Source organism: Aotus nancymaae, unplaced genomic scaffold (genome assembly GCF_030222135.1).
Source record: "Aotus nancymaae isolate 86718 unplaced genomic scaffold, 86718_ANA_hifiasm-v0.15.2.pri h1tg000003l, whole genome shotgun sequence".
Classification (NCBI taxonomy): domain Eukaryota; kingdom Metazoa; phylum Chordata; class Mammalia; order Primates; family Aotidae; genus Aotus; species Aotus nancymaae.
In genome coordinates this window covers 66,941,197-66,966,489 of record NW_026988414.1, presented here as the reverse complement: position 1 = coordinate 66,966,489, position 25,293 = coordinate 66,941,197, and the positions used below count along the sequence as shown (strand labels likewise).

At 52.2% G+C, this 25,293-nt stretch overlaps 3 protein-coding genes across 3 annotated transcripts; 2 read left to right on the top strand and 1 right to left on the bottom strand.

Annotated features, from left to right (window-relative positions):
* The first annotated feature begins 1,006 nt into the window (after positions 1–1,006).
* CLN6 (CLN6 transmembrane ER protein) lies at positions 1,007–23,593 on the top strand. The gene is made up of 7 exons (XM_012451359.3): positions 1,007–1,089; positions 9,802–9,916; positions 15,532–15,630; positions 18,292–18,480; positions 18,830–18,885; positions 20,504–20,626; positions 22,086–23,593. The coding sequence occupies exons 1-7, from the start codon at positions 1,007–1,009 to the stop codon at positions 22,354–22,356; spliced, it is 936 nt and encodes a 311-aa protein (XP_012306782.1). The 3' UTR covers positions 22,357–23,593.
* On the bottom strand, positions 6,198–6,530 carry LOC105716600 (large ribosomal subunit protein eL33-like). Its single transcript, XM_064376417.1, has one exon. The coding sequence runs from the start codon at positions 6,528–6,530 to the stop codon at positions 6,198–6,200; it is 333 nt and encodes a 110-aa protein (XP_064232487.1).
* On the top strand, positions 10,126–15,163 carry LOC110567606 (homeobox expressed in ES cells 1-like). The gene has a single exon (XM_021667512.2). The coding sequence runs from the start codon at positions 13,722–13,724 to the stop codon at positions 14,199–14,201; it is 480 nt and encodes a 159-aa protein (XP_021523187.2). The 5' UTR covers positions 10,126–13,721; the 3' UTR covers positions 14,202–15,163.
* Positions 23,594–25,293: the final 1,700 nt, after the last annotated feature.

Here is a 25,293-nt window from a genome sequence, read left to right as displayed (position 1 = left end):
TGATGAGTAAACTGAGGCTGAGAGGGGTTGAGCCATTTGCCGGCATCACAGCTAGTTCAAAGTGGCACCACTAATGAAGCCCTGGCAATCTGCCCTGCAGGCTGTTCTCAGGTTTGACCCTTGGTTCTGTTTTTCACTTGGGGACACTGTCCCCTTAGGTTGTCTGTCACGTATGTTCCCGTGACTCACAAGCCTGTCCACTGGGCTCCCAGGTCTCACCTGAGCTTCAGACCACGAGTCTAACAGCCTTCCTGATCAACCTTAAGCTTAATGAGTCCAAGGACGAATCTTTATTTACGCAAAATCTGCTCCAACCCACTTCCCCGGGGGGTGCCTCCACTATTCACCCAGGGGCAGAACGCAGCCACTGCCTCAACTCTTCTCCCCTCACCCCCCACATCCAGGGACCCAGTCACCGTACCTCCCACACGACTCTAGATGTCACACACTCGCTCTTTCCCACTGTCACCGCCAGCAACCCAGGCCCCTCACTAGAACATCTGCAACCCACGTGCTGTACCACGCGGGCGCCACACGTGCAGGTATCCAGTCCAGCCTCCTCACCCCACCCCTAAGAACAAGGGAAATCCCACATTGCCTTGTGCCCGGGGGGCGCATTTGAGTCAGCTTAGTCTATCTCCAGGTCCCAGCCCAACACCCCGGCCTCAGCCAGCCTAGGCAGAGATTCCCGTCCCTAGGCAGGCAGGGGACCCCAATACATCCCAGCCCGCTGGTGGTCACGCGCGCAGCCCAGGCCGGTCAGCAGCCCCGCCCCGTGAGGAGGCCACACCCGCAGCGCCCGGCCCTCCCCTCGCGGAGCCCGCCCCGCCTCCCTCCGCCAGCCCCGGGCCCGCAGCCCCGCCCTCTCCTCCCAGGGGCCGCGCTCTCCCGCCTGCCCGCCTGGGCCCGCCCCGCCCTGGGAATTTACAGGGGCCTCCGCCAGGCCAGCTAAGCGGAGCCGGTCTCTTCCCCGGGAAGCCAGGGCCGAGGGGCCCGCAGAGCAGCCATGGAGGCGGCGCGGAGGCGGCAGCACCCGGGAGCGGCGGGAGGCCCAGGCGCGCAGCTGGGCGCCTCCTTCCTGCAGGCCAGGTGGGCGAGTGCCGGCCGAGGGGAGCGGCGGGCTCGAAGCCTGGGCACCGGGACAGGGTCCTCGCCACGTGATGCTCCGAGGCCGGCGGGGCTGGAACCTCGTGTGCGGCCCGGGCGGGGGCGGAGCGGAGCGCGGGGGTGCTTAGAGGCGCGCTACCCTAGCGGCGGCGCTCCCACGTTCCCGTCTCTGCCTGGGGATTCCGGGGCCCAGCGAGGCTCGGCCTCCCCGCTTTGCTGTCGCTGGGGTGGCAGGAGCTCCCGCCCGGAGTTTGGGGTTTCCTCCCTTCCCGCGCTCCACTACGACCCGGGCGGGCGCTGGGACAGCCGCTGCGCTGGGAGAGCTCTCCAGGGGCTGGGGACACACACACACACACACACACACCTCGTCACTCGGGCCCCCAACTTATCCGCAGGTTCCCGCGCCGCCTCCACGTTCTCGGGGTGTCCCCAGCCCTGAGTAGGACTTGATTCTGCCATTAATTAGGAGGCTCTCTGCTTGGCCTGGGGCACCCAAGAAAGTGCTAATGTAATGGAAGAGACAGCGGAGAAGGGTGGAAGCTCCCGTCCAGAGAATGAATGAGGAGCCCTTCTCACCAAAGGGGCGAAGTTTTTGGTGTATCTGGTTGGCATGAGCAGAGCTCCATTCTACTTTTGTCCGGTTTTACTGATAAGAAACATTCACTGCATTCAGCAGGCATTCTTTAAGCGCCTGTGGTGTGCCTAGCGCTGTGCCAGGCACTAAGGGGGTGGGCAGAGTGAAGGTGGGAGAGACTTACCGTCCAGTAGGGACCAGGAGAGACAGGGCCCAAGTGAGGGTGAGGGGTCATCTTGGAGGGCTTCATGGAGGAAGTGGCACTTGAGCTGAATCTCAAGAGGATTCGGTAAAGGACCCAGGGAAGACAGGCTGTTCCATCCAGCCAGGGGAACAGTGGAGAAAGGTTAAGTTGGCCCAGGTCAAGTTTAGTGCTGCTGGAACTTCCCAGCTGTAAAAGAAAGTGACAGGAGGATACAGACTGATTGTGAAGGACCTTTAATTGCAGCAAGCCTAGGACTCGAGTGAGGCCTAGAGTGCACTTGCGCTGGGGATGGGTGCACAGCCCTGACAGTGAGTGCCGCCTCTAATGTTGGCCCCTGGGGGCCTCACTTATCTCACCCTAGTTCCTGTCCTAGGTGACAGCTTAAGGACACAGTCTATCCCATAGGTACTGGGGAGTCGAGGGAAGTTTCTGAGCATTGGCACGCACAGAGTCCATGTGAGGAAATGTGTGGATGACTTGGATGAGGGGTGAAGTCTGCCCCCCACAGCATGGCCTCAGCCCATTTGCAGTATCATTGCTGCTCAGAACAGTAGGCAGAATCATCCTGTCCAGTTCCTAGGATGCTTGGATTTCCTCTGCTGCATCTGTGCTTTGCTCACTACCCCTTAAGGTAACCCATTCCAGCTTCCGCCTGCTTTGTTGCCAGTTTTTGTATTATAATGAAAGTATTTAATTAGGCCAGATGCCATGGCTCATGCCTGTAATCCCAGCACTTTGGGAGGCCAAGGTGGGTGGATCACTTGAGTCCAGGACTTCTAGACCAGCCTGGGCAACATCGAGAATCTCCATTCCTACTAAAAAATATAAAAATTATCTGGGTGTGGTGGCCCACCCCTGTAATCCCAGCTACTCAGGAGGCTGAGGCACCAGAATCACTTAAGCCTGGCAGATGGAGGCTGCAGTTAGCCGAGACTGTGCCACTGTACTATAGCATGGGTGACAGAGTGAGACTATGTCTCAAAAAAGAAAAAAAAAGAGAGAGAGAGAGAAGAAAAGAAAGCATTATAATTAATGCCCATGATAAATCAAATAACAAAAGCTTCAAGTTTTAAAAAGCAACCCCCCAGGAACCCCTTCCTTTTCTGCCAATCCCTGTTCCACCCTTCCCTGGCACCAGAGACAATCACTTTAGCTTCTTTTAGCTCTTTTTACCAGAGTCAAATTCATATTTCCAAATAATAGGCTTATAATAATCACAAACATTATGTAGCACCTTCTGTGGCTCAGGCCCTGCTCTAAGTTTTTGCATCTATTAGTTAAACCACGACCCTTCCATTTTACAGATGAGGACATTGAGGCCCAAGAAGTAAAGTAACTTGCTCAAGATCTCATTAGTGGCAGAGCTGGGATATGAACCTAGACAGTCTCCAAAGTCCACCCTCTTAAAAAAAAACTACACCCAACTGCTATTTCTTGGCTTATCAATTTTATTTTATTTTTTATTTATTTTTTTGAGATGGAGTTTTACTCGTCACCCAGGCTGAGTGCAGTAGTGCGATCTCGGCTCACTGCAACCTCCACCTTTCCGGTTCAAGCAATTCTGCCTCAGCCTCTTGAGTAGCTGGGATTACAGGCGCCCACTACCACACCCAGCTAATTTTTGTATTTTTAGTGAAGATGAGGTTTCACCATGTTGGCCAGGCTGGTCTCGAAGTCCTGACCTCAGGTAATTCACCTGCCTCGGCCTCCCAAAGTGCTGGGATTGCACGTGTGAGCCACTGCGCCCAGCCTTTGATTCCTTTAGGAAAAAGAAAAAAATTTTAAAATTAGTCATGCATGGCAGCATATGCCATTCTGTGGGCCTAGCCACTCAGGAGGCTGAGATGAGAGGATCGCTTGAGGCTGGGAGGTCAAGGCTGCAAGGAACCAGGACTGTGCCACTGCAGTCCAGCCTGGGCAACAGAGCAAGACCTTTAAAGAGGATGTTAGTCCCCTACCGCAAACTTTAGCTTTCCTCACCATTTCCTGCAATTTCTGTCTTCCGTTTTCATGTTATCAAAATAGACTATATTTATCTGCTACTTTAAAATCATAATTATCTTCCATGTGTTATCTGTGAATTGACTCTACACATTGAAAATTAATATAGAATGTGTACATTATTTGAGCCACGTATATATTGTTCCAACAGAGCCAAATAACGCTACCAGTTACATCTGCTTTCTTATGTTGCTTCTGCTTTTCTTGGAGTTTCTGGTTGCCTTTATTCTCTCATTATTTGCCGTCATTTCCTCAGTTTTTTTCTGTTCAAGCTTTTCATTGTCTTATATTTCACCATTCTTTAAATAGAACCAAAATTAGTCTCTCTGTAGTCCCCGTTTGTGGGTCATTGCTTGACTTCTTCAGGATGAAACCCCTTCCTTTTCTGCCAGGCAGCCCTGCAGATGCTGCTGACCGCCTGGAGTATTTTAAGTGTATGGCACGCACTCCCCAACTGTCATGGTGTCACTGTCACCAAATGGTAGACTTGCAAAGCTGGGAAGGAGAGAAGAGTCTAATAACCTTGTTTCGGGTTACCTGCTATTGTGCCATCCCCATTGTTCTCAGCAGCATTTGCTAGTGATTGACACCTAAGGCTGGCACAGGCTGGGGGCTCCGTGTGCGAAGTCTGTGGAGTCAGGAACTTGGGACAGGCTTGAGGTTGCTCATCCCCAGGACAGGAGTGGGAGGAGAGGATGCCTTTACTGTTCCATGATCTGCCTCCCGTGGGCAGAGTTCAAGAGAAGAAAACCAGGCAGGTGCTCATCAGTTTTTTTTTTTTTTTTTTTTTTTTTGAGACAGAGTCTTGCTGTGTTGCTCAGGCAGTGTAGTGATGCTGTCTCAGCTCACTGCAACCTCTGCCTCTGGAGTTCAAGTGATTCTCATGCCTCAGCCTCCCCAGTAGCTGGGATTATAGGCATGCACCACCACACTGGGCTAGTTTTTGTTTCTTTAGTAGAGACAGGATTTTGTCATGTTGGTCAGGCTGCTCTTGAATTCCCGGCCTCATGTGATCTGCCCACCTCAGCCTCCCAAAGTGTTGGGATTACAGGCATGAGCCACTGCACCCGGTCTAATCTTGATTTGCAAGCTGGGTGCTGAGTATCTGCCCTGTGCGCCTGCTTTTTTTTGGCGAGAGTCTTACTCTGTCACCCAGGCTAAAGTGCAGTGGTGCGGTCGTAGCTCACTGAAGCCTCAACCTCCCAGGCTTAAGTGATCATCCTGCCTCAGCCTCCTGAGCATCTGGAACTACAGATGTGTGCCACCATACCCAGTTAATTTTTATTTTTATTTTTTAGAGATGGGTTTTTTATTTGTTTTGTTTTGCTTTGTTTTTGAGAGAGTTTTACTCTGTTGCCCAGGCTGGAGTGCAATGGTGTGATCTCGGCTCCCTGCAACCTCCGCCTCCTGGGTTCAAGCGATTCTCTTGCTTCAACCTCCCAAGTAGCTGGGATTACAGGGGCATGCCACCATGCCTGGCTAATTTTATATGTTTATATATAACAGACACTATGTTGGCCAGGCTAGTCTCGAACTCCTGACCTCAGGTGATCTGCCCTCGGCCTCCCAAAGTGCTGAGATTACAGGCATGAGCCACTGGCCCCAGCCCCACTCCTTTTTTTTTTTTTTTTTGGCCTGTCCTACTAAGTTAGGCTGTACTAATGACAGGGATTCTCATCTACCAAGGTGCTTCCTGAGGTGGAGGAGGAGATAGTCACTGGGCCTCTAGTATGTGCTAGGTACCCATAACTTCCAGATACACTCATCTAAGTGTTCAGGCTTTCAAAATCCATTTCTTCTTTTTTTTTTTTTTTTTGAGACGGAGTTTTGCTCTTGTTACCCAGGCTGGAGTGCAATGGCGCGATCTTGGCTCACCACAACCTCCACCTCCTGGGTTCAAGGAATTCTCCTGCCTCAGCCTCCTGAGTAGCTGGGATTACAGGCGTGCACCACCGTGCCCAGCTAATTTTTTTTTTTTTTTTTTTTTTTAGTAGAGACGGGGTTTCACCGCGTTGACCAGGATGGTCTCGATCTCTTGACCTCGTGATCCACCCACCTCGGCCTCCCAAAATGCTGGGATTATAGGCGTGAGCCACCGTGCCTGGCCCAAAATCCCTTTATTTCTTATAGAGACCATCCCACTTTTTGCCCAGTTTGTTGGTATCAGAGCAAGACACTGAATGAAGGCTGTTGTCTCCTTCTACACCCAAGTTCTTTGGGCCTGTAGGTTATCACTGTCTGTTTTGTTTTGTTTTGTTTTGTTCTTTACAAGAGCACAAATACACATTTATTTATTGACTTTTCATTAATTTAAATCCTTGAAGGGTACAGCATCACTCGGATTCTGTGTCCAATGGCCTTAGCAGGAAGGTTGCTTTGGAATTTGGCACGAACCATGCTCCTGTTTCCATGGGCCTGAATTACCTTTCCCCAGATTACTCTGGTTTTGTTTGGTTTGCCACCAGGAGTCACTGTGTTGTTCTTTGCTTTGTATACACAAGCACATCTCTTGCCCAAATAGAATTCTGTTTCACCTTGGGCATAAACACCTTCAATTTTAAGAAGAGCTGTGTGCTCCCTTTGGTTCCGGAGACCCCGCTTATAGCCGGCAAAAATAGCCTTGGACCACAGCCTTTCAGACATAGTTCCTTTTATAAGTCCTGTTCCCAACAGGCCTCCAAATTTCAGCAGCAGGCGCTTCTCTCACTGTCTGCTTTTTGAGGCCTTACTCTGATGGTCACTGAGGAAGGAGCTGGGTAGGGCCTCTGTGTTGGTCACTGGTCTCAGACCACTGAGCAGTCCTCACGGTTCCTGAATATCTGTCCAGCCTGAAGATCCAGCCGCCAGTCCCTTCTCTTTATCTGACTCCATGCAGCATCTTCTTCAATTCCACCTCCAGGCCTTTCCCCTGCTCTCCTGCTTTTCTGTCTAGTTAGATCCGTCCCTCTGTGCCCTGAGGCTCCCTTCCCTTATGCAAGCTTTGTGTATTGCTCTAGGCCATGCTGATCCCTTTCTAACTTGATCTCCTGATAAGCCTAGTAATCAAAAACAGAATAGCTAACTGTTGGCTAGGCACTGTGGCTCACAGCTGTAATCCCAGCACTTTGGATGGCCGAGATGGGTTGATTACTTGAGCCTAGGAATTTGAGGCCCAGCCTGGTAAACATAGTGAGACCTCATTTCTACAAAAAAAAAAAAAAAAAAAAAAAAAAAATTAGCCAGGCATAGTGGCATGCACCTGTAGTCCAGCTACCCAGGAGACTGAGGTAGGAGGATTGCTTGAGCCTGGGAGGTCGAGGCTGCAGTGAGCTGTGATCAGGCCACTGCACTCCAGCCTGGGTGACCCTGTCTCTAAAAAAACAAAACAAAACAAAAATAGCAAGCTGTTAAGAGCACAGGTCTTGAATTAATATAAACTCAAGTTTGAATTCTGTGTGTTATTCGGGATGACTGGGCTGCAAGTGACAGAAGCTCATATGGCCAGATCACAAACTGGGAACGTGAACAGTGCCAGCGCTTTTTCTCCCCCTTTCCCTGATCCTCTCTGCGAGGCTACTTCATTCTTACCTGGCTGTCTCTTGAGGGTGGAACCTTGGCTGTAGGCAGTCCTGGGCTTGCACTCTTAGAACCCAGTGCCATAAAGGAAGGAGCTCTTTTCCCCACCTCCAGTTAGAAAAGTCCCATTGGGCCAACCTAGGTCATTGGCCCTTCCTGTGGCCAAGAAAATACCATGTCTTACCAGAAGAAGCAGGGGGTAGGAAATAGCCTGACAAAGGAATTGTCACCACAGCTCCTTACTACATGGGTGGCTTTAGCGCCTAATCCCAGAAGCCGCTGTGGCTCAGGCCAGTTGTCCTGGCGCTTGAGGATGCGAGGCTACATGTTGAAGGCCAACTTGGGCAACATAAGAGCACCTAATCCCTCTAAGCCTCAGTATCCTCACCTGTGAAGCAGATGCACGGATTAGATGAGATAGCGCAGGTAAAGTCCTAGCATTGCACACAGTTGGTGTTCAATAAGGGGGTGGGGGTACTGAATAGAGGGGACAGGAAGACTTAGTTGACCTAGGGAAGGCCTGCCCAACCTGTCTTGCCTGCCACCAGAAAATGAGATTCCCTCGAGAGCTTGCCTTCCTGTATGGGGGTACTCTACCAGCCAGAATAGATCATCCTTGGAATTGGCAGGAAGGGATCCCAGAAAAGTATGGAAGCAATAGCAGTATTGACAGAAGACAGTCTTTGCAGTGCCTCTAAGCTGATGTTTGCCACTAGAAAAGGAGTAACTAGAGCCCGGCACGGTGGCTCACGTCTGTAATCCCAGCACTTTGGGAGGCCGAGGCGGGCGGATCACGAGGTCAGGAGTTCAAGACCAGCCTGGCCAACATAGTGAAACCCTGTCTCTACTAAAAATATAAAAAATTAGCCAGGTGTGGTAGTGGGTGCCTGTAATTTCAGCTACTCGGGAGGCTGAGGCAGGAGAATCGCTTGAACCTTGGGAGAACCTTAAAGGTCACCCCTGTTCTCAAGGTTGCAGTGAGCCAAGATCGCACCATTGCACTCCAGCCTGGGTGACAGTGCGAGACTCTGTCTCAAAAAAAAAAGAAAAGAAAAGGAGTAACTGGTCCTTGTGACTGTTTTAACCAGCCAGTAATTGCTGAGCAGGGACCAGGGCCTGAGCTCAGAACTCTGGAGAAATACAGATTTGTGGTACATGGTGCCTGTTCTTGGCACAAATGAGATGATGAAACTCACACGTCAGTCATCTTAGGAGGTGTTGGGCTGCTTGTTGCTGGAGGTGTGCAGGTAATTGCAGGGACTCTGTAAAGAGGAGTTGGACTTTGATAGGGAGGTGGGTGAGTTGGAAGAACCATAAAGGTCACCCCTGTTCTCAAGGGTCTAGATGGGAGTGTACAACTCCAGCCCCATTATGTCATGGCCACACTGAGTTGGCACTGAAGTGCTCCCTGCAGTGAGCTGGTGGGGCTTTGGGGAAAGCTTCCCAGAGCAGGCAGCACTGGTCCTGGAAGTTTAGTGCATCTGTGAATAGCAGATGACCAGTGCTTCATGGCAGGGACAGGCCTCCAAAGATGTGTCATGGCAGCACTCCCCTTCCTGCTGTGTCTCTCACATCACCTTGCTTCTGCTGGCTCCTCAGCTTCCACTGTAGACTGCTGAGAAGAGGAATACCAGCAGCCCAACCTGACCTCATAGTGCTGGAATCAAGGGAGCAGGAGGCCCTATCCGTTTCAGTCTCTCTAAGGCACATTTCACTGGAGGGCTCTGATTGGCCCAGCTCTGGTCACACGCCCATCCCATAGGCCAATCATGATGGACCCAACTAGGGGATGGAGGTTAAAAGTATAAGCTCAGGAGCCCAATTATTTGGGTTTAAATCCTTAGCTGTGTGACCTTGAGCAAGTTATTGAGCCTCTTGGGCCTCAGTTTTGTCACTTGTAAAATGGGGGTTATATTTCAACCTCGAAAGGTTTCTGTGAGGATTAAATGAGATGATACATATAAACAGCGAACAATAGTGCCTGGAATATACTAAGTGCTCAACCAAGGTCCCTGCCGTCATCCGTCATCATGTTTTATGCTTTTCAGCCACGATTGCATCCTTTGCCTTACTCAATTTCCTCCATCATTCAGTAGGAGAGACAGCCCAGCAGTTATACCTGTTTAGCTGTTTCCTTCCTGAATCACAGGGAAGCTAAGGTCGGGGCAGCTGAAGTCCACCTTCCCCTTGACCACAGGGCCAGACCCCAGTATTTCCAGCAAAACCCTATCCCTAGAACTCAATTGTGTGTGTCTCCTCCTGTCCTCACATCCCCAGACCTCTTTGTGGCTAATCTCAGGGGAAGATTTTGGTGGCGGAGGAGGGAAGAGCTGACCTCTCTTGTCTGGTTCCTTCCCAGGCACGGCTCTGTCAGCCCCGATGAGGCTGCCCGCACGGCTCCCTTCCATCTCGACCTCTGGTTCTACTTCACGCTGCAGAACTGGGTTCTGGACTTTGGGCGCCCCATTGCCATGGTGAGTGTAAAACGGTACACATGCCCTGACAGCACTGAGGGCACTTAGTGTGACTTGAATTCGCCAAGTGACCTTAGACGAGTCACTTCTCCTTTATATCTCAGTACGGTGAGAGAATAGGCCTGGGTGCCTTCATATCCTTAGCTCCGTGACTTGGCCCGTCAGGCCACTGCCAGCAAGTGGCGGGGCTGAAGAGTCATACCGTGCCCCGACTCTCATGGGGTGGTCCTGAACAAGTCATAGTGTAATACTGTAACCCCCTCTGGCCTGTGTCTGGAAGCAGGTGAACCAGGTTTATCCAAATCACCAAGACAGCCAAAGGGGTATGGGAAAGGAAGTGGAGCATCCCCCCCGTCCTTCCCCATTACCTTGGGATAGTATTATTTTTTCTGGAGTTGAAGCACGTAGGCTGGTTTTGCATATTATATATGACTATAAGCCATGGGTAATTTTTACTGCCATCCAGTAAAACCATCCCCTGCCCTCCAAGGCTACTTCATCCTTTAGTATACAGTGGTGGTCTCCGTAGAAGAGACTGATGCTAGGAAGACACCAGTGCCCCTTGCTTATAGTGGGAGGATGGATGATTGACAGATAGATAGATAGATAATTGATAGGCAATAGCTAGATAATAAATAGATGAATGTGAAGAAAATTCAGTGAAGTATCACCATGTATCATTATTTGGTAGAGGGGGCACAGTGTGACTAGACCTCTCCCACCTAACTTGCTGGCACTTGCCTGATGGGCCATAGTCATCCAAAAGATTATGAAGGCATCCAGGCCTATTCTCTCAGTTTACTGGAAGATAAAGGGTAAGTGACTTACCCAGACCTCTCCCACCTAACTTGCTGGCACTTGCCTGATGGGCCATAGTCATCCAAAAGATTATGAAGGCATCCAGGCCTATTCTCTCAGTTTACTGGAAGATAAAGGGTAAGTGACTTTTTGAAGGTCACTCAGCAAATTCAAGTGTGAAAATAACAATATCCTGCCGGCCATGGTGGCTCATGCCTGTAATCCCAGCACTTCGGGAGGCTGAGGCGTGTGGATCAACTGAGGTCGGGAGTTCAAGATCACCCTGACCAACATGGAGAAACCCCATCTCTACTAAAAATACAGAATTAGCCAGGCATGGTGGCACATGCCTGTAGTCCCAGCTACTCAGGAGGCTGAGGCAGAAGAATTGCTTGAACCCAGGAGGTGGGGGTTGCAGTGAGCCGAGATCGCACCATTGCACTCCAGCCTGAGCAACAAGAGTGAAACTCCATCTCAAAAAAATAAAAATAAAATAACAATATCCAGTGCCAAAACTGGCACTTTGTAAATGCTAGTGATCATGCAAATTAGCAAAGCCCCTTTGGGGCCGGGCATGGCGGCTCATGCCTATAATCCTAGCACTTTGGGAAGCTGAGATAGGAAGATCACTTGAGCCCAGGGGTTTGAGACCAGTCAGGGCAATATAGTGAGACCCCAGTCTCTACAAAAAATTTGAAGATTAGCTGGGCATGGTGATGTGCACCTGTAGTCCCAGCTACTCAGGGGCTGAGCTGGGAAGATCTCCTGAGCCTGGAAAGTCAAGGCTGCAGTGAGCCATGATCACGCCACTGCACTCCAGCCTGGGTTACAGAATGAGACCCTGTCTCAAAAAACAATACGAGCAAAAATCAAAGCCCTTTTGGAAAGCAGTAATAATTCATAAGTAGCAACTTGGCAAGATTATAACTAGTACTTAGAATAGAACCTAACACAATAGGTGTTCAATTGTTATTGAATGAATAATAATTAGAGCAAGGTAAGAATAGTGGCTAACATATCAAATGCTTACTCTGTTCTAAGCTCTGTATGTGTTTCAGTTTATTTAATTCTCATATCAACACTATTGCCAATCTCAATTTTATAGATGAGGAAACTTGAGGAGAGACAGAAAAAGTAATTGGCTCAAGGCAAGCAGAGAGGCCAGCATCTGCCCAGGCCCTCTGGCCTCAGAGCCCCTTCCTGACAAGGTTGAACTCTCTGTCACATAAATATCCAGAATCCTAATCTGTTCACCCCTGCTGATCCAGTAATACCCTTCCAAGAATCTGCCTGCAAGGATATAATCGGCAAGAAGACAGCAGCTTCCTCTAACCCAAAGATGTCCCTTGCAGTGGTGTTTATAATAGACAAACCTTAGAAGCGACTTGAGTGTCCAGCATTAGGAACTGGGTAAATGAGTTTTGCTATGCCCATTATAGAGAATGTTTCCTAGCCATTAAACAGAAATTATGGATACTGTAGAGCAATCTGGAATATTTAAGGAGAAAGAAGGTTCCTAAATGACATGCAGACTGACTAATTGCAAGTCAATAACGAGCTTGTCTACCTGGAATCAAAGACTTGATGGGCATAAAGAAAACCTGTCAGGCCAGTTACGATGGCTCATGCCTGTAATCCCAGCACTTTGGGAGGCTGAGGCAGGTGGATCACAAGGTCAGGAGATCAAGACCATCTGGGCCAATGTGGTGAAACCCCATCTCTACTAAAATACAAAAAACTAGCTGGGCATGGTGGCATGCACCTGAAGTCCTAGCTACTCGGGAGGCTGAGGCAGAGGAATCGCTTGTACCAGCGAGGTGGAGGTTGCAGTGAGCTGAGATCGCACCCTTCTCTCCAGCCTAGCAACAGAGTGAGACTCCCCTGGCAGTGCCTTCAGGGAGTGATGGTGGGTGCTGGTTCTCCTTCCTGCAGACTTTTTGAAGGTTGCCTTTTAAATGTGGAAAAATAAGAGGAATTGAGCCAAGAGTCGGGGCATCTGGTTGGGTTTATGGGTGACCTTGGGCAAGTCACTGTCCTCTGGGCTTCATTTCTGTCCTCTCCAAGAAGACTGGTTGGACCAGCTGCTTGGATCTCTCTTCCAGCATGAAGAAACCATATACTGGGTGCCAAAGAAGCTGCCCATCAAAGTGGCGCTCCAGGGAGAGGGAGAGATGAGGCCAGGAGTGGGCTTGTGGCTCCTCTTACTCACTAGGACTCAGCTTCTACTGGCATAACAGTGCCTCCTGTTGGGCAGATCACTTCCCCCATCCTGGTCAGAGATACTGTGACCACTATAACCCTAAGTGGGACGTGGTGGAGAGTAGACATTCAGAAAGCTCATGTATACTCTAGAGATTTTCAAATGGATGCGTAATAGTTGCAGATTTGTAACAACTAAAAAACATTTACAAGTTATAAAAGTAACATATCATAGTTGTAACGTAAAGAAGTGTTAGACTCACCCTACCCCTTTCCTGTCCCACTACTGACAGTTTGGAGAACACCCTTTCACTCTTTTCTCTGCTCATGCAAACACCTGTATACATCCTTTCCCCTTCTAACCATAATGAGATTTTGCTTTATACTTTATTCTGCAACCTGCTTGTTTTCCTTTAGAATATATCATACAGTGGGGCATGATGGCTTACACATGTCATTCCAGCACTTTGGGAGGCCAAGACAGGAGGATCAAAATACGTAAGGAAAAAAAATAGAATATATCATAGATCTCTCTCCATGTCGATATATATAAGGTGTCATTTCTGTTAATGGCTACTTAACCTTCCATGGTAAGAAGTACTATCATGGATTCAACTGTTCCTGTTTGATTGAAGAGTCAGCCTATTTCTGGTATTTTGCTATCACAAAGAGTATTTTAGCAAGTATATATATGATGTAGGTAGAGAGACAGATCCACACATGCACACTTAATAAGAGAAGGAGACTTATACATGTGTGGCAGAGCCAGCAGAGGCCAGAGCTGTTGCTCTGCACAGACCACGAGAGGATGTCTCCCAGCCTTCAGGAAGGCGCTCAGCTCCGGGATAGCAAACCCTCAACTTGCTCCTTTTCAATTGGGAGAATCTTAGGAATGGACCAGAAGAAAGACTGTGTTCCATTAATGAAACCCCACAGGCCCTGGGCAGACACCTGCAGCTCCTCAGGGAAAGATGGTAACTTAGGTCTACATGTCCCAAATCCTCCCAGTGGGATTTCATTCCCTAGCATGGTGGATCACCCAATACCAGAAGAAAGAGCTTCAAAATATGAAAATTACTTTTCAGCCTCAGAAAGACTGTATTTGAAAAGAGAGTTGAGTTGGTATAGAGGCCGAAGACCAAGAACTGCTTTTACTCAAAACCAGATTGAAGTGTTAGAAAATGTCTTTAGAGTAAACTGCTATCCTGGCATTGATATTAGAGAAGACTTAGCTCGAAAATTGAATCTAGAGGAAGACAGAATCCAGACCTATTTTATTTTTCCTTAATTTTAGATTTGGTTCCAAAATCGGCGTGCAAAACTGAAAAGGTCCCATAGAGAATCACAGTTTCTAATGGCGAAAAATAATTTCAACACAAATATCCTGGAATAGATAGAAAATTAAACAAGTGAAATTATCTTCTAATTGCAGAGCCATGAAGAATCAGTGGAAATATTAAGTGTTAAAATGTGATGTTTTCTTTCCTGCATTTAATCTGCATATTGTCATTTTTTCCAAAAATATATTGTAAATAATTAGTATTATAGCATGGTACATATTATATTTGGGCACTTTTAGTTATAGTAAAGACCTTTCCTATATATTTTAATAATCATTTTCAGAAAAGATTGCTATTTTTTAAGTGAGCAAAATTAACCTAATAAATTAGTTTGTTAAAATAAAAAAATAATAATAATAATAAGAGAAGGAGAGAGAGGTTGAGATTGCTGCATTCTGGGAGTTTTATTTCTGCAGGTTTAGTTTATCCATGTGGCACCTCTGTGTTAAAAGAGGTAACCATCTAAATCCTTCCTTGAAACCAGTGAGCATCACATATGTTTTCTACCAACAGATACTAGGAGTACAGTTTGGGGGATTGTGAGATGCGCTGACCCTGCATAGGGATTTTCATGCTGGCCTGGACAAGGCCGAGGCTCAGAGGAGAGGGCGTTCTAAGGCAGGAGCTGCCCCGGCCTGCCTGCTCTGTCGGGAGGCAGGGAAGGAAACGTGGAAGCTACTTTGTAGAGCATGCTGATTCTCTACTTTGTCTCCTAATGTGTACTTTGAACCTGGTTTGGAAGCAGCTCCTCCACTTAGTGGATAGCACACTTTCCACACCAAGGCCTAGTGGTCAGGAGACTCATCTTGGAATGCCAAAACCCAAAGGGTTCAAGGAGGCCCTCTGGGGCACCTCTCTTGTGTTATAGATGGGGAAACTGAGGCCCAGAGAGGGGAAGGACTAGCCCAGGGTCACCCAGCAAGTTGGTGCCACAACTGAGTCCTCAAGGAGCCTGCCAACTCCCAAGCTGCTATCAGGGCCATTTATTTGGTATCTGATGGGTGAGGGGCACAAGGTCAGGCCCTGCCTGGAATTAAATCTCCTCTGTATCTGGGAAAAAGTCTGTTACCTCCTCTGGGACTCAGTTTTCCTGTCTGGATAAACCTTTGTCCCAGGGCTGCCAAGAAGTCCAGAGATCACAGAAAGAATTAAGTGTACATGATGGGGGCAAGGGGTGAGGGGGGGTGGGGGGGGGCAGCATTTGGGGCAGACTCTTTTGAGGCCTGAGGGCCATGTGGGGCTGTGCCCAGGTGAGCTCATTCTTCCGTTTGCTCCCAGCTGGTATTCCCTCTGGAATGGTTTCCACTCAACAAGCCCAGTGTGGGGGACTACTTCCACATGGCCTACAACGTCATCACGCCCTTTCTCCTGCTCAAGGTACTGTGCCCCATGGCCCCCACTCTCTCCTGTCATCCTCATTCTTTGCACACCTGGCAGGAAGGTGATGCTAAGCCCTGTGTGCTGATTCAAGCACTCTCCTGCCTGCTGCTCGGGGGTGAAGGCTGTGACAGAGCGGCATGTCCGGGGCCTGGGGCCTGAGGCGGAGCTGCCTGTGTCTGGGAAGGATGGAAAAGGCCCCCCCAAAGAAGGGCTTTTGATTTGGGCCTCAGCCTGGCGTGCCAGCATGGTTAAGCAGAGAGATGTACAGGTACAAGGACCTGAAGACAAGGCTGTGCTTGGGAAACCCTAAAACATTTGGGGAAGCTGAAGCAGGAGTGACTGGGGGTCCAGGGAGAGGTCAGGGACCCACTGGGAAGACAGGAAGTAGCCAGGTGGCAGGAGAGGCGGCAGCAGCAGCTGAACTCCATCCTCCGCTCTGGAGAGCCCTGAGATGACACTGGGAGCATAGAGCAGGGACAGCTGGCTTTGTACTCTGCCAGGTAAGGGCTTTAAAATTACTATAGGTTGAGCGTCTTTAATCCAGAAATCTCAAATCCAAAATGCTCCAAAGTCTGAAACCTTTTAAGCACTGGCATGATACCAGAAGTAGAAAATTTAGCCAGGCACAGTGGCTCGCTCCTGTAATCCCAGCACTTTGGGAAGCTGAGGCAGGCGGATCAATTGAGGTCAGGAGTTCAAGACCGGCCTGGCCAACATGGTGAAACCCCATTTCCATTAAAAATGCAAAAAATCGGGCCGGGCGCGGTGGCTCATGCCTGTAATCCCAGCACTTTGGGAGGCCGAGGCGGGTGGATCACGAGGTCAAGAGATCGAGACCATCCTGGTCAACATGGTGAAACCCCGTCTCTACTAAAAATACAAAAAATTAGCTGGCCATGGTGATGCATGCCTGTAATCCCAGCTACTCAGGAGGCTGAGGCAGGAGAATTGCCTGAACCCAGGAGGCGGAGGTTGCGGTGAGCTGAGATCGCGCCATTGCACTCCAGCCTGGGTAACAAGAGCGAAACTCCGTCTCAAAAAAAAAAAAGCAAAAAATCTGGCCAGGCGCGGTGGCTCATGCCTATAATTCCATCACTTTGGGAGGCTAAGACGGGCGGATCACCTGAGGTCAGGAGTTGGAGACCAGCCTGGCCAACATGGTGAAACCCAGTCTCTACTAAAAATACCAAAAAAAAATTAGCTGGGTGTGCTGGCAGGCGCCTGTAGTACCAGCTACTCGGGAAGCTGAGGCAGGAGAATCACTTGAACTCGGAAGGTAGAGGTTGCAGTGAGCCAAGATTGCGCCATTGCATTCTATCTGGGCAACAGAGTGGGACTCCATCTCAAAATGGCTCATGCCTGTAATCCCAACACTTTGGAAGGCTTAGGCAGGCGGGTCACCTGAGGTCAGGAGTTCAAGACCAGCCTGGCCAACATGGCAAAACCCTGTCTCCAATAAAAATACAAAAAACATTAGCCAGGTATGTTGGTGCATGCCTGTAGTCCCAGCTGCTTGGGAGGCTGAGGCAGGAGAATCTCTTGAACCCAGCAGGTGGAGGTTGCAATGAGCTGAGATTACACCACTGCACTCCAGCCTGGGGGACAGAGTTAGACTCTGTCTCAAAAAAGATAATTCCACACATAAGTACTTATCACAAACTTTGTTTCATGTATAAAGTTATTTAACATATTATATAAAATTACCTTCAGCCTGTGTGTATAAGGCATGTATGAAACATAAACAAATTTTTCCAGGCATGATGGCTCACACCTGTAATCTCAGTACTTTGGGAGGCTGATACGGGAGGATTGCTTGAAACCAGGAGTTTGAGACCAGCGTGGGCAACATAGTGAGACCCCATCTCTACAAAAAAATTAAAAATGAGCTCTGCGTAGTGGTGCATACCTGTAGTCCCAGCTGCTCTGGGGGCTGAGCGGGGAGGATCTCTTGAGCCACTATACTTCAGCCCGAGTGACAAAGCGAGTCCCTGTCTCAAAGAAGAAAGAAACAAATGAATTTCATGTTTAGACTTGCATATGCATTCCCAAGATATCTCGTTGTGTATATGCAAATATTCCAGAATCTGAAATCTGAAACATTTCAGGTGAGGGATACTCAGCCTGTATCACCATCTACTATCACCATCATTTTGTATTGACAGATATTTCAAATCTCCAGAAACAGAAGGGGTATAATCTCAGAACTCCAGTGTGTTCTCAGTTAAATACTAGCATTTTCTCAGTTAAATAGCTGACATTTTCTTCATGTTTGCTGTGGACCAGTCACTCGGAAATCAGAGGGTCCCTTCGGCAGGCTGGGCCAGCCACCCAGGGACACAGCCAGGGCTGTCCCTGAAGGCTGGGCTGTCCCCTCCAGCTTACAGCTCATGTTTGACCTTGGGCAAGGAGTTGGCCCTCTGGGTCTTTTTCCTCCCTGGGTAAAGTGGAGCAGTGCTGCTCCCCAGCCCCTCCTGGGTTCATAGGTGCCATGGGAGGATCTGGAGGCTGGGCTGGCTTGCTAAAAGGGACCTGCCACTTTTCCAAGTGGCTTTCCAGCTGGAAGCATCCATCCCACCCCAGGTGTGAGGGGGGAAGCAGAGGGTGTCACATACTATGATGGAGGTGGGGTCATGCTGGCAACCCCACTCTGAACCCCAGCTCATCGAGCGGTCCCCCCGCACCCTGCCCCGCTCCATCATCTACGTCAGCATCATCATCTTCATCATGGGTGCCAGCATCCACCTGGTGGGCGACTCCGTCAATCACCGCCTGCTCTTCAGCGGCTACCAGCACCACCTGTCTGTCCGTGAGAACCCGATCATCAAGAATCTCAAGCCGGAGACACTGGTGAGGCCACCTCCTGCTCCTTGCCTGTAAGCCCTTGGGGAACAGTCTGCCCTGGGAGGCTGAAGAAATTGCCCCCACACTTGCCACACCTGTCCTTCCACTAAAGGCATTCTGCTAGGTGAGGGCACCATTGCCTGGCCAAGCTAGGATGCTCAAGGGTTCTTAGAAAGTAGTGCACAGACTGGCTTCTACCTGGGCCTAACAGAGGGCAAGGCCAGGGGTAGGGAACAAGGCAGTGGGGGAGGCCTGGGACTGGGAGGAGGGTGGTCGGAGGGGATACTTGGGGCCCCAGCACCTCCCTGGACTGACATTGGCATCCCCTCCCCCACTCTGCCCGTGCCTCCCTCAGATCGACTCCTTTGAGCTGCTCTACTATTATGATGAGTACCTGGGTCACTGCATGTGGTGAGTGATGGGCCCATCTGTCTATCCCAGGGTCCCCAGCCCCAGGCCTGCTCTGTCACTGGCCTCAGGGACACACTGGGCAAGGCTGTCTGGGCCACAGGACTCCATGTGCCGAGTCTCATCCCCTGTAAAGGGCTGTGAGCTCAGCCTCCAGTGAGATTGTTCCCTGAGGTTGCCCTGGAGACCCAGCTGCAGTCCCAGGCCCTGGGCCCCCGGCTTCCCGCCTGCATCGCCGCCCCCGCCCAGCCCTCAGTGCCTGCAGCGGCCAGCAGAGGGCAGCGAGCGGCTGTGGTCCTCCCTCGCCAAGCCGGAGCACGGAAGGTGGGGGAGGACGTGTCCCTGATAAACAACCCCAGATGTCGAAGCAGGGGATGGGGGCGGAGCCAGGGACCCCCGACCTGTGTCCGGCCTGCTTTTTGGGGGTGGAGGAAGCTGAGGGGAGCCAGCTGGATTAGGCTGGGGAGGGGCGTGCTGTTAGCGTTCCCCCCTCCTCAGAACTCCCAGGGGAGCGCCTTTTCCCACCTACCCTGTTCCCTGCAGTCGGGGGAGACCTCAGAAATGTGGCCTCAGCCTCAGGCGATCCCAGGCCCAGGCTGGGAGGCTTCATCTGTTCCAGCCTCCCATCTTACCCAGGAGAAACAGGCCAGAGGGAGGAGGGCTCCGAGGGCTGCAGGTGGGAGGTGAGGGCCAGCCCTGGAGCTGGTGCTGACGCCACATGCACCCCGCACGGGCACTTCCAGGGTTTTTTAGGCCCTGCAAAGTCAATCCTCCTGGCTCAGCTGGTCCAGGGTCCCTGGACAGGCCTCCTGCTATCTTTCCCTCGCGTTTGCCAGAGGCTCTTCCCACGGAAGGTTGGGGAAGGGTGGAGGGGCTAGGAACAGCTGGCTGGAGCTCCAGCATGAAGCGGGGTCCGGGTGAGAAGAGGCAGAGACAGAGTTTTTTGAGACAGAGTTTCGCTCTTGTTGCCCAGGCTGGAGCGCAGTGTTGTGATCTCAGCTCACCACAACCTCTGCCTCCCAGGTTCAAGCAATTCTCCTGACTCAGCCTCCTGAGCAGCTGGGATTACAAGCGCGCGCCGATACACCCAGCTACTTTTGTATTTTTAGTAGAGACGGGATGTCACCATGTTGGTCAGGCTGGTCTCAAACTCCCAACCTCAGGTGATCCGCCAGCCTCAGTCACCCAGTGTGCTGGGATTACAGGCGTGAGCCACTGCACCTGGCCTGTACTCTTTTTTTAACATTCAGACCTCCATCCTCTCCATCCTCAGCCCAGAGGTGCCTCTGTCTCCAGGCTGGTGTGCGGCTGGGCTGCTGGTGTCTGTGGTGCATGAGACACACACCCCCGCAGACACTCCCTTCCCCCCACAGAGCTAGTGAGGTTCCCTAGGCGGTGTGGATGCCTCTGGGCCTGACTCACACGTGCCTTGCTTCCTGTTTCTGCCCCACCTTTGACACCCAGCACGGGCAAGGTTGGGTGGAGAGGAGCGCCTCTCACCCAGGCCAGGCGTTTGTAAACCATGACATGGCACTCCATGGGACCCTGTGGGAGCTGGCGCAGAGGCAATGGGGAAGAGGGCCGAGAGCAGGCCTCTAAGGCACTGGCCTTCCCCTCGCAGGTACATCCCCTTCTTCCTCATCCTCTTCATGTACTTCAGCGGCTGCTTTACTGCTTCTAAAGCCGAGAGCTTGATGCCAGGGCCCGCCCTGTTCCTGGTGGCACCCAGTGGCCTGTACTACTGGTGAGTGGATGTCGGCAGCATGGGGGCAGAGGCAGAGGCACTGAGTGAGCCACAGCAGCAGAATTCTGCACTTGCCTGTGGACCTGCTGTGTGGCCCCGGCGGGGGGAGACTGGCCCTCTCTGGGCCCCTGCTTCCTCTAGTGTCTAGTGGGGACCGTGACAGTGCCCCGTGGTAGCCTGTTTCCAGGAAGCCCAGGCCTAGGTGTGGCAGGGAGGTGGGAGGAGAGGGTGAGGTGCGCAGTCTCTCCATCCTCAAGCCCCTCTCTGCGCCCCGTGTCAGGAACCCCAGTGCTGCTCTGAAGCTGGGACAATCCCCCACCAACACCAAGCCCTGTGATGGGCCACGGTTTCTCCCTCTGTGAAATGGGGATGATGATACCTGCCTGTCTCCCTCTCAGATGATGAAGATGCTGAGGGGAGAGAGGGACTTTGTCAAATGTGAAGCACTGTGGAGAGGCCAAAGACAGATGGGGGTTCATGGCATAGGGGCTCTGGCCTAGGGCTCTCTCTTCTTCCCATCGCAGAGGACTCAGGCCTCAGCCAGTCTCCTGTCCCTCCTCTGTCACTTTTGCCCTGGGGACAGGTCACCCTGGGGTTGTGGGTATCATGGGAAGGACTGGGTTGGGGCAGGACTGGGCCCTTCTCTGATGGGAGGCCTCCCTCAAAATGCAAAGGGCCTCCTTTCCTGGCTCATCTCTAGCCCTTCTCTCTGGCCTGCCCCTGTGTGGCTGAGATGCCCACCGGGGCTCATCTGTATGCTCCCTGGGGATTAAAAAGAATGGGAGACCAGGCACGATGGTGCATGCCAGTAATCCCAGCACTTTGGGAGGTCGAGGCAGGCGGATCACCTGAGGTCAGAAGTTCGAGACCAGCCTGACCAACATGGAGAAACCCCATCTCTACTAAAAATACAAAATTAGCCGTGTGTGGTGGCTTGCACCTGTAATCCTAGCTACTTGGGAGGCTGAGGCAGGAGAATTGAACCCAGGAGGCAGAGGTTGCATGAGCCGAAATCACGCCATTGCACTCCAGCGTCTCATTTAAAAAAAGAGAAGAACGGGTGGCAGCTACAGTGAGAAGGAAGACGTTAGGGGAGAGCTTCCTGCCCGTCTTACCCGCGGCGCACTGGCGCGGGGTAGCTGCGGCAGGAGCGGCAATTGTTTGTTGCTTTCTCCCCTAGTCAGTTTTTGTCGTGTGGAAATATAAACTTAATGTGACCAGGGAAGCCAGAAATACACATTTGCAGGTTATTTAAATATTGGCAACAAACTCAACACGTAAAAAACAGTAACTGTGGCAGCTAAATCAAATCGCTGCCCCTGGACTGCGGCTTAGAGCGGCGCAGTTCACCAAGCACTGGCACCAGAGGACTCTTCTGCCAGGGAGGGATGCCAGGCAGGAATGCCAGGCGGGACAGGGTTGCTGCAGCTGCTGCCTCACCCACCCCTGCCCTCTCCAGGTACCTGGTCACCGAGGGCCAGATCTTCATCCTCTTCATCTTCACCTTCTTCGCCATGCTGGCCCTCGTCCTGCACCAGAAGCGCAAGCGCCTCTTCCTGGACAGCAACGGCCTCTTCCTCTTCTCCTCCTTCACACTCACCCTCTTGCTTGTGGCGCTGTGGGTCGCCTGGCTGTGGAATGACCCTGTGCTCCGGAAGAAGTACCCGGGTGTCATCTATGTCCCTGAGCCTTGGGCTTTCTACACCCTTCACGTCAGCAGTCGGCACTGAGTCCCTAGCCCCAGGCTCTGGCGCTCTGCTGGGTGGGAGGTAGGCCCTGGAGGGCGTCCGAATACATGAGTGGGAGGGGTGTGGATGTGGATGTGCAACCAGAGACTGAGAGCATGGGTGGGTGTGCCTCGTGTGTGGATTCGTGTGTGTGTGTGTGTGTGTCTTGTATGGGTGTGCAGAGTGCATCATTTTCAGACTCAACTATTGCGGTCAAGTTTCGAAAAGCCAGGCCCTTGCCACCTCTGCACCTGACCACACTCTCACGACTCAGGGCTGGTCTGTTCTTCGTGGACATCTTCTGGTAGCTGTGCAGGGGAGGTCTGGGTGGGGCAGAGGCCAGGAGGGGACCTGGTGAGCCGCCCACCCACCACCTGGCTCATCCCTCAGGCTCACCCCGGCCCTACATGACAGGTGAGGTCAGCCTCCTGTGGCTGCTGAGTGAGCGTTTGCCCTCTCTGGGCCTCATTTGCACTAGAAGGGCCTGTGGTCCCAAAGCAGGTTAGTAGGTTGGGGTTGCTAACACCCCTTGGGGGCAGCTCTGGGACAGGCGAATGGCTCTGTCCTGTCACTGCCCTCTCCCTGCATGGCGGCTCTGTGCATGCCAGGCTTCGCCCAGGCTCCGGCCGGTGAGATATGGAGCCAGCCCAGCCCCCAGGAGCCGCAGGTGCCGCCCACTCCCCTGGCGCTCCAGCTCTCCTGCTGACCCTCCCCTACCCGAAGCTGTGTCCACCTGCTCCCACTCCAGAAGAACTGGCACGTGCTTCGGGCAGCCTGACTACAGGCTTTGAGCTGCCATGGAGGGCAGAGCTGTCCCTCAAGAGCACTGTTCCTAGAGCCCTGTTGAAGGAGTTGGGCCACCTTGAGACTCTCTAGTCAACCTTGCCTCCTCCAGAATCTCATGCCTCCTGCCACGGCCCTGCTCCCAGAGAAGGGAGTCCTCATTCTCAGCATGATGTCCTCCCTGCCCCCCACCCCGCCTTCTCCCAGGCATGGGGACAGGTGCCCTCACAGCAGAATGACCCATCGCCTCATCTGGCCAGTGCGGGCCCGTGTGTGCTCATGTCTCGGGAGGGCCTGCCTCGCCTTTCCCGGGCCCAGTCTCCTCTCCTGTGCTCTCAGGGAGCCCCGTGCCCCGAACTCTCCTTCCCTGTTGGGGTCCCGCCAGTCCCTGGGTCAGCCGTATCTGCTGGCCCCCTTGGGTGGTGAGGGGTGTGAATAAAGGCTGATGTGTAGCCAAGCCTGGCTGGCGGCAGTTTCTGGCTTTGGCTGTGAACTGGGCAGGCAGGAGGAAGTTCCATGGAGTCAGGAGAGACCAGCTGCTCCCCCTAGCAGCAGCCCTGGGCAGACCCCTCAGCCCTGATCTCGCCAAGAGCAGGTGCTCCCACTGCCCCTCATGCTACTCAGTGGGAAGAGGCACAAGGTGGGCCTCTTCTTGGTCAGTCCCAGCTCTTCAGAGAAGACTGGGGTGGGCTGGGGACAGGAGACGGGGTCTGCAGGGCTGTCCCACGGGGCCCCTCAGCTGTGCCGCCAGCCCTGGTCCAGAGGCGGAAGCAGAGCGTACCCCTTGAGGGAAGGTGGAAGGCTGGCTAGTTGAAGGTTAGCACTTAGCCTCGGGGAAGTCATTTGACCCCTTGGGGCCTCCGCTCTCAACATTCAAAGGTCTCAGCCTCACCACACAGCCACCAGTGACTCACCAGGCTCATGTCACCAGACGACACAGAGGAAAGGCCGTGCTGGGCAGGAGACGACGCAAATCCTGCATCCGGGTCCCCGGCCTGACCAGCACACCTGCTCGCTTCCTTCCCTGCCTCGGGGATGCTGCCCTCTACAGGACTGGGTGAATGTTTCATAGGCAGGGGTGGGCCTGGGCGTGTGAGGCCTAAAGCTTATGCAGTCGGGGGACCCTTGAGAGAACAGTGGTTCTAAGTGTGGCCTTGGTGACTGGCTCCAGGATGGCAAAGGAAGAGGCAAATTCTCCACCCTGTCCCCCAAAATCAGAAACTCCAGGACGGCCCCGCCAGTGATTCTGATGCAGCCTCAAGTTTGGGAACCACCATTCTAGGCGCTGGCTGCTCAAAAGTGTAGTCCCCAGGCCTGCAGCATCAGCTTCCCCAGGTGCCTGTGAGGAAGGCAGCATCCCCGCCCCACGCAGACTTCCCAAATCTGCATTAATGGGTTTTGTCAGCACCACGCCAGGACCGCCCTCAGTGCCTCGAACTCCCGGCACAGGTGCGGGCCTCGCGTCAGTTTGCTGGGGCAGCCATCATTAAACAAAGTGCCACATACAGTGGCTTAAAGCAACAGAGATCCATCCTCAGTTCCGGAGGCTAGAAGTCCAAGGCGCCGGCAGGGCTGTGCTCTCTGCAGGTTCTGGGGAGGATGCTGCGCCTCTTCTGGGCCAGGCTCGGCCTGCCTTGGCTTATGGACGAGTCACTCTGGTCTCTGCCTCTGCACTCATGGCCTCTGTATCCAATTCCCCTCCATGGGTCAGGACCTGCCCTACTCCAGGATGACTTTATTCTCAGTTTCATGTGCAAAGACCCTATTTCCAAACGTCACAGTCACGGCTCCTGGTGGACATGAATTTACTACTCAACCCAGTAGAGGCCAGAAGCGTAAGCCTCATGCAGCCTCTGTTCTGGGGCACACGGGGTGCCTTCACCCAGCAGGAGCACACCAAACCAGCCAAGGCCTGGACTCCTTGGGTGCAGAGGGGCTCCTCTGGCAGCCCTGACTGTGGGGAGGGCAGAGGCCCTCTAGGGGAGAGCCTGCCCCAGGGTTCGTGAGCTTGGCTCAGAAACAAAGGCCAGATGGAGAGGAGGAGGCCTGCGCCTGCGTTCCTGGGGTGGGGGGTGGGGCAAAGCCCTGAGCAAAAGCCAGAGCTCCTCTCATCAAAGCCTTTACAAGGTGCTGGGCCCAGAAGCTTGTGTGGGAACC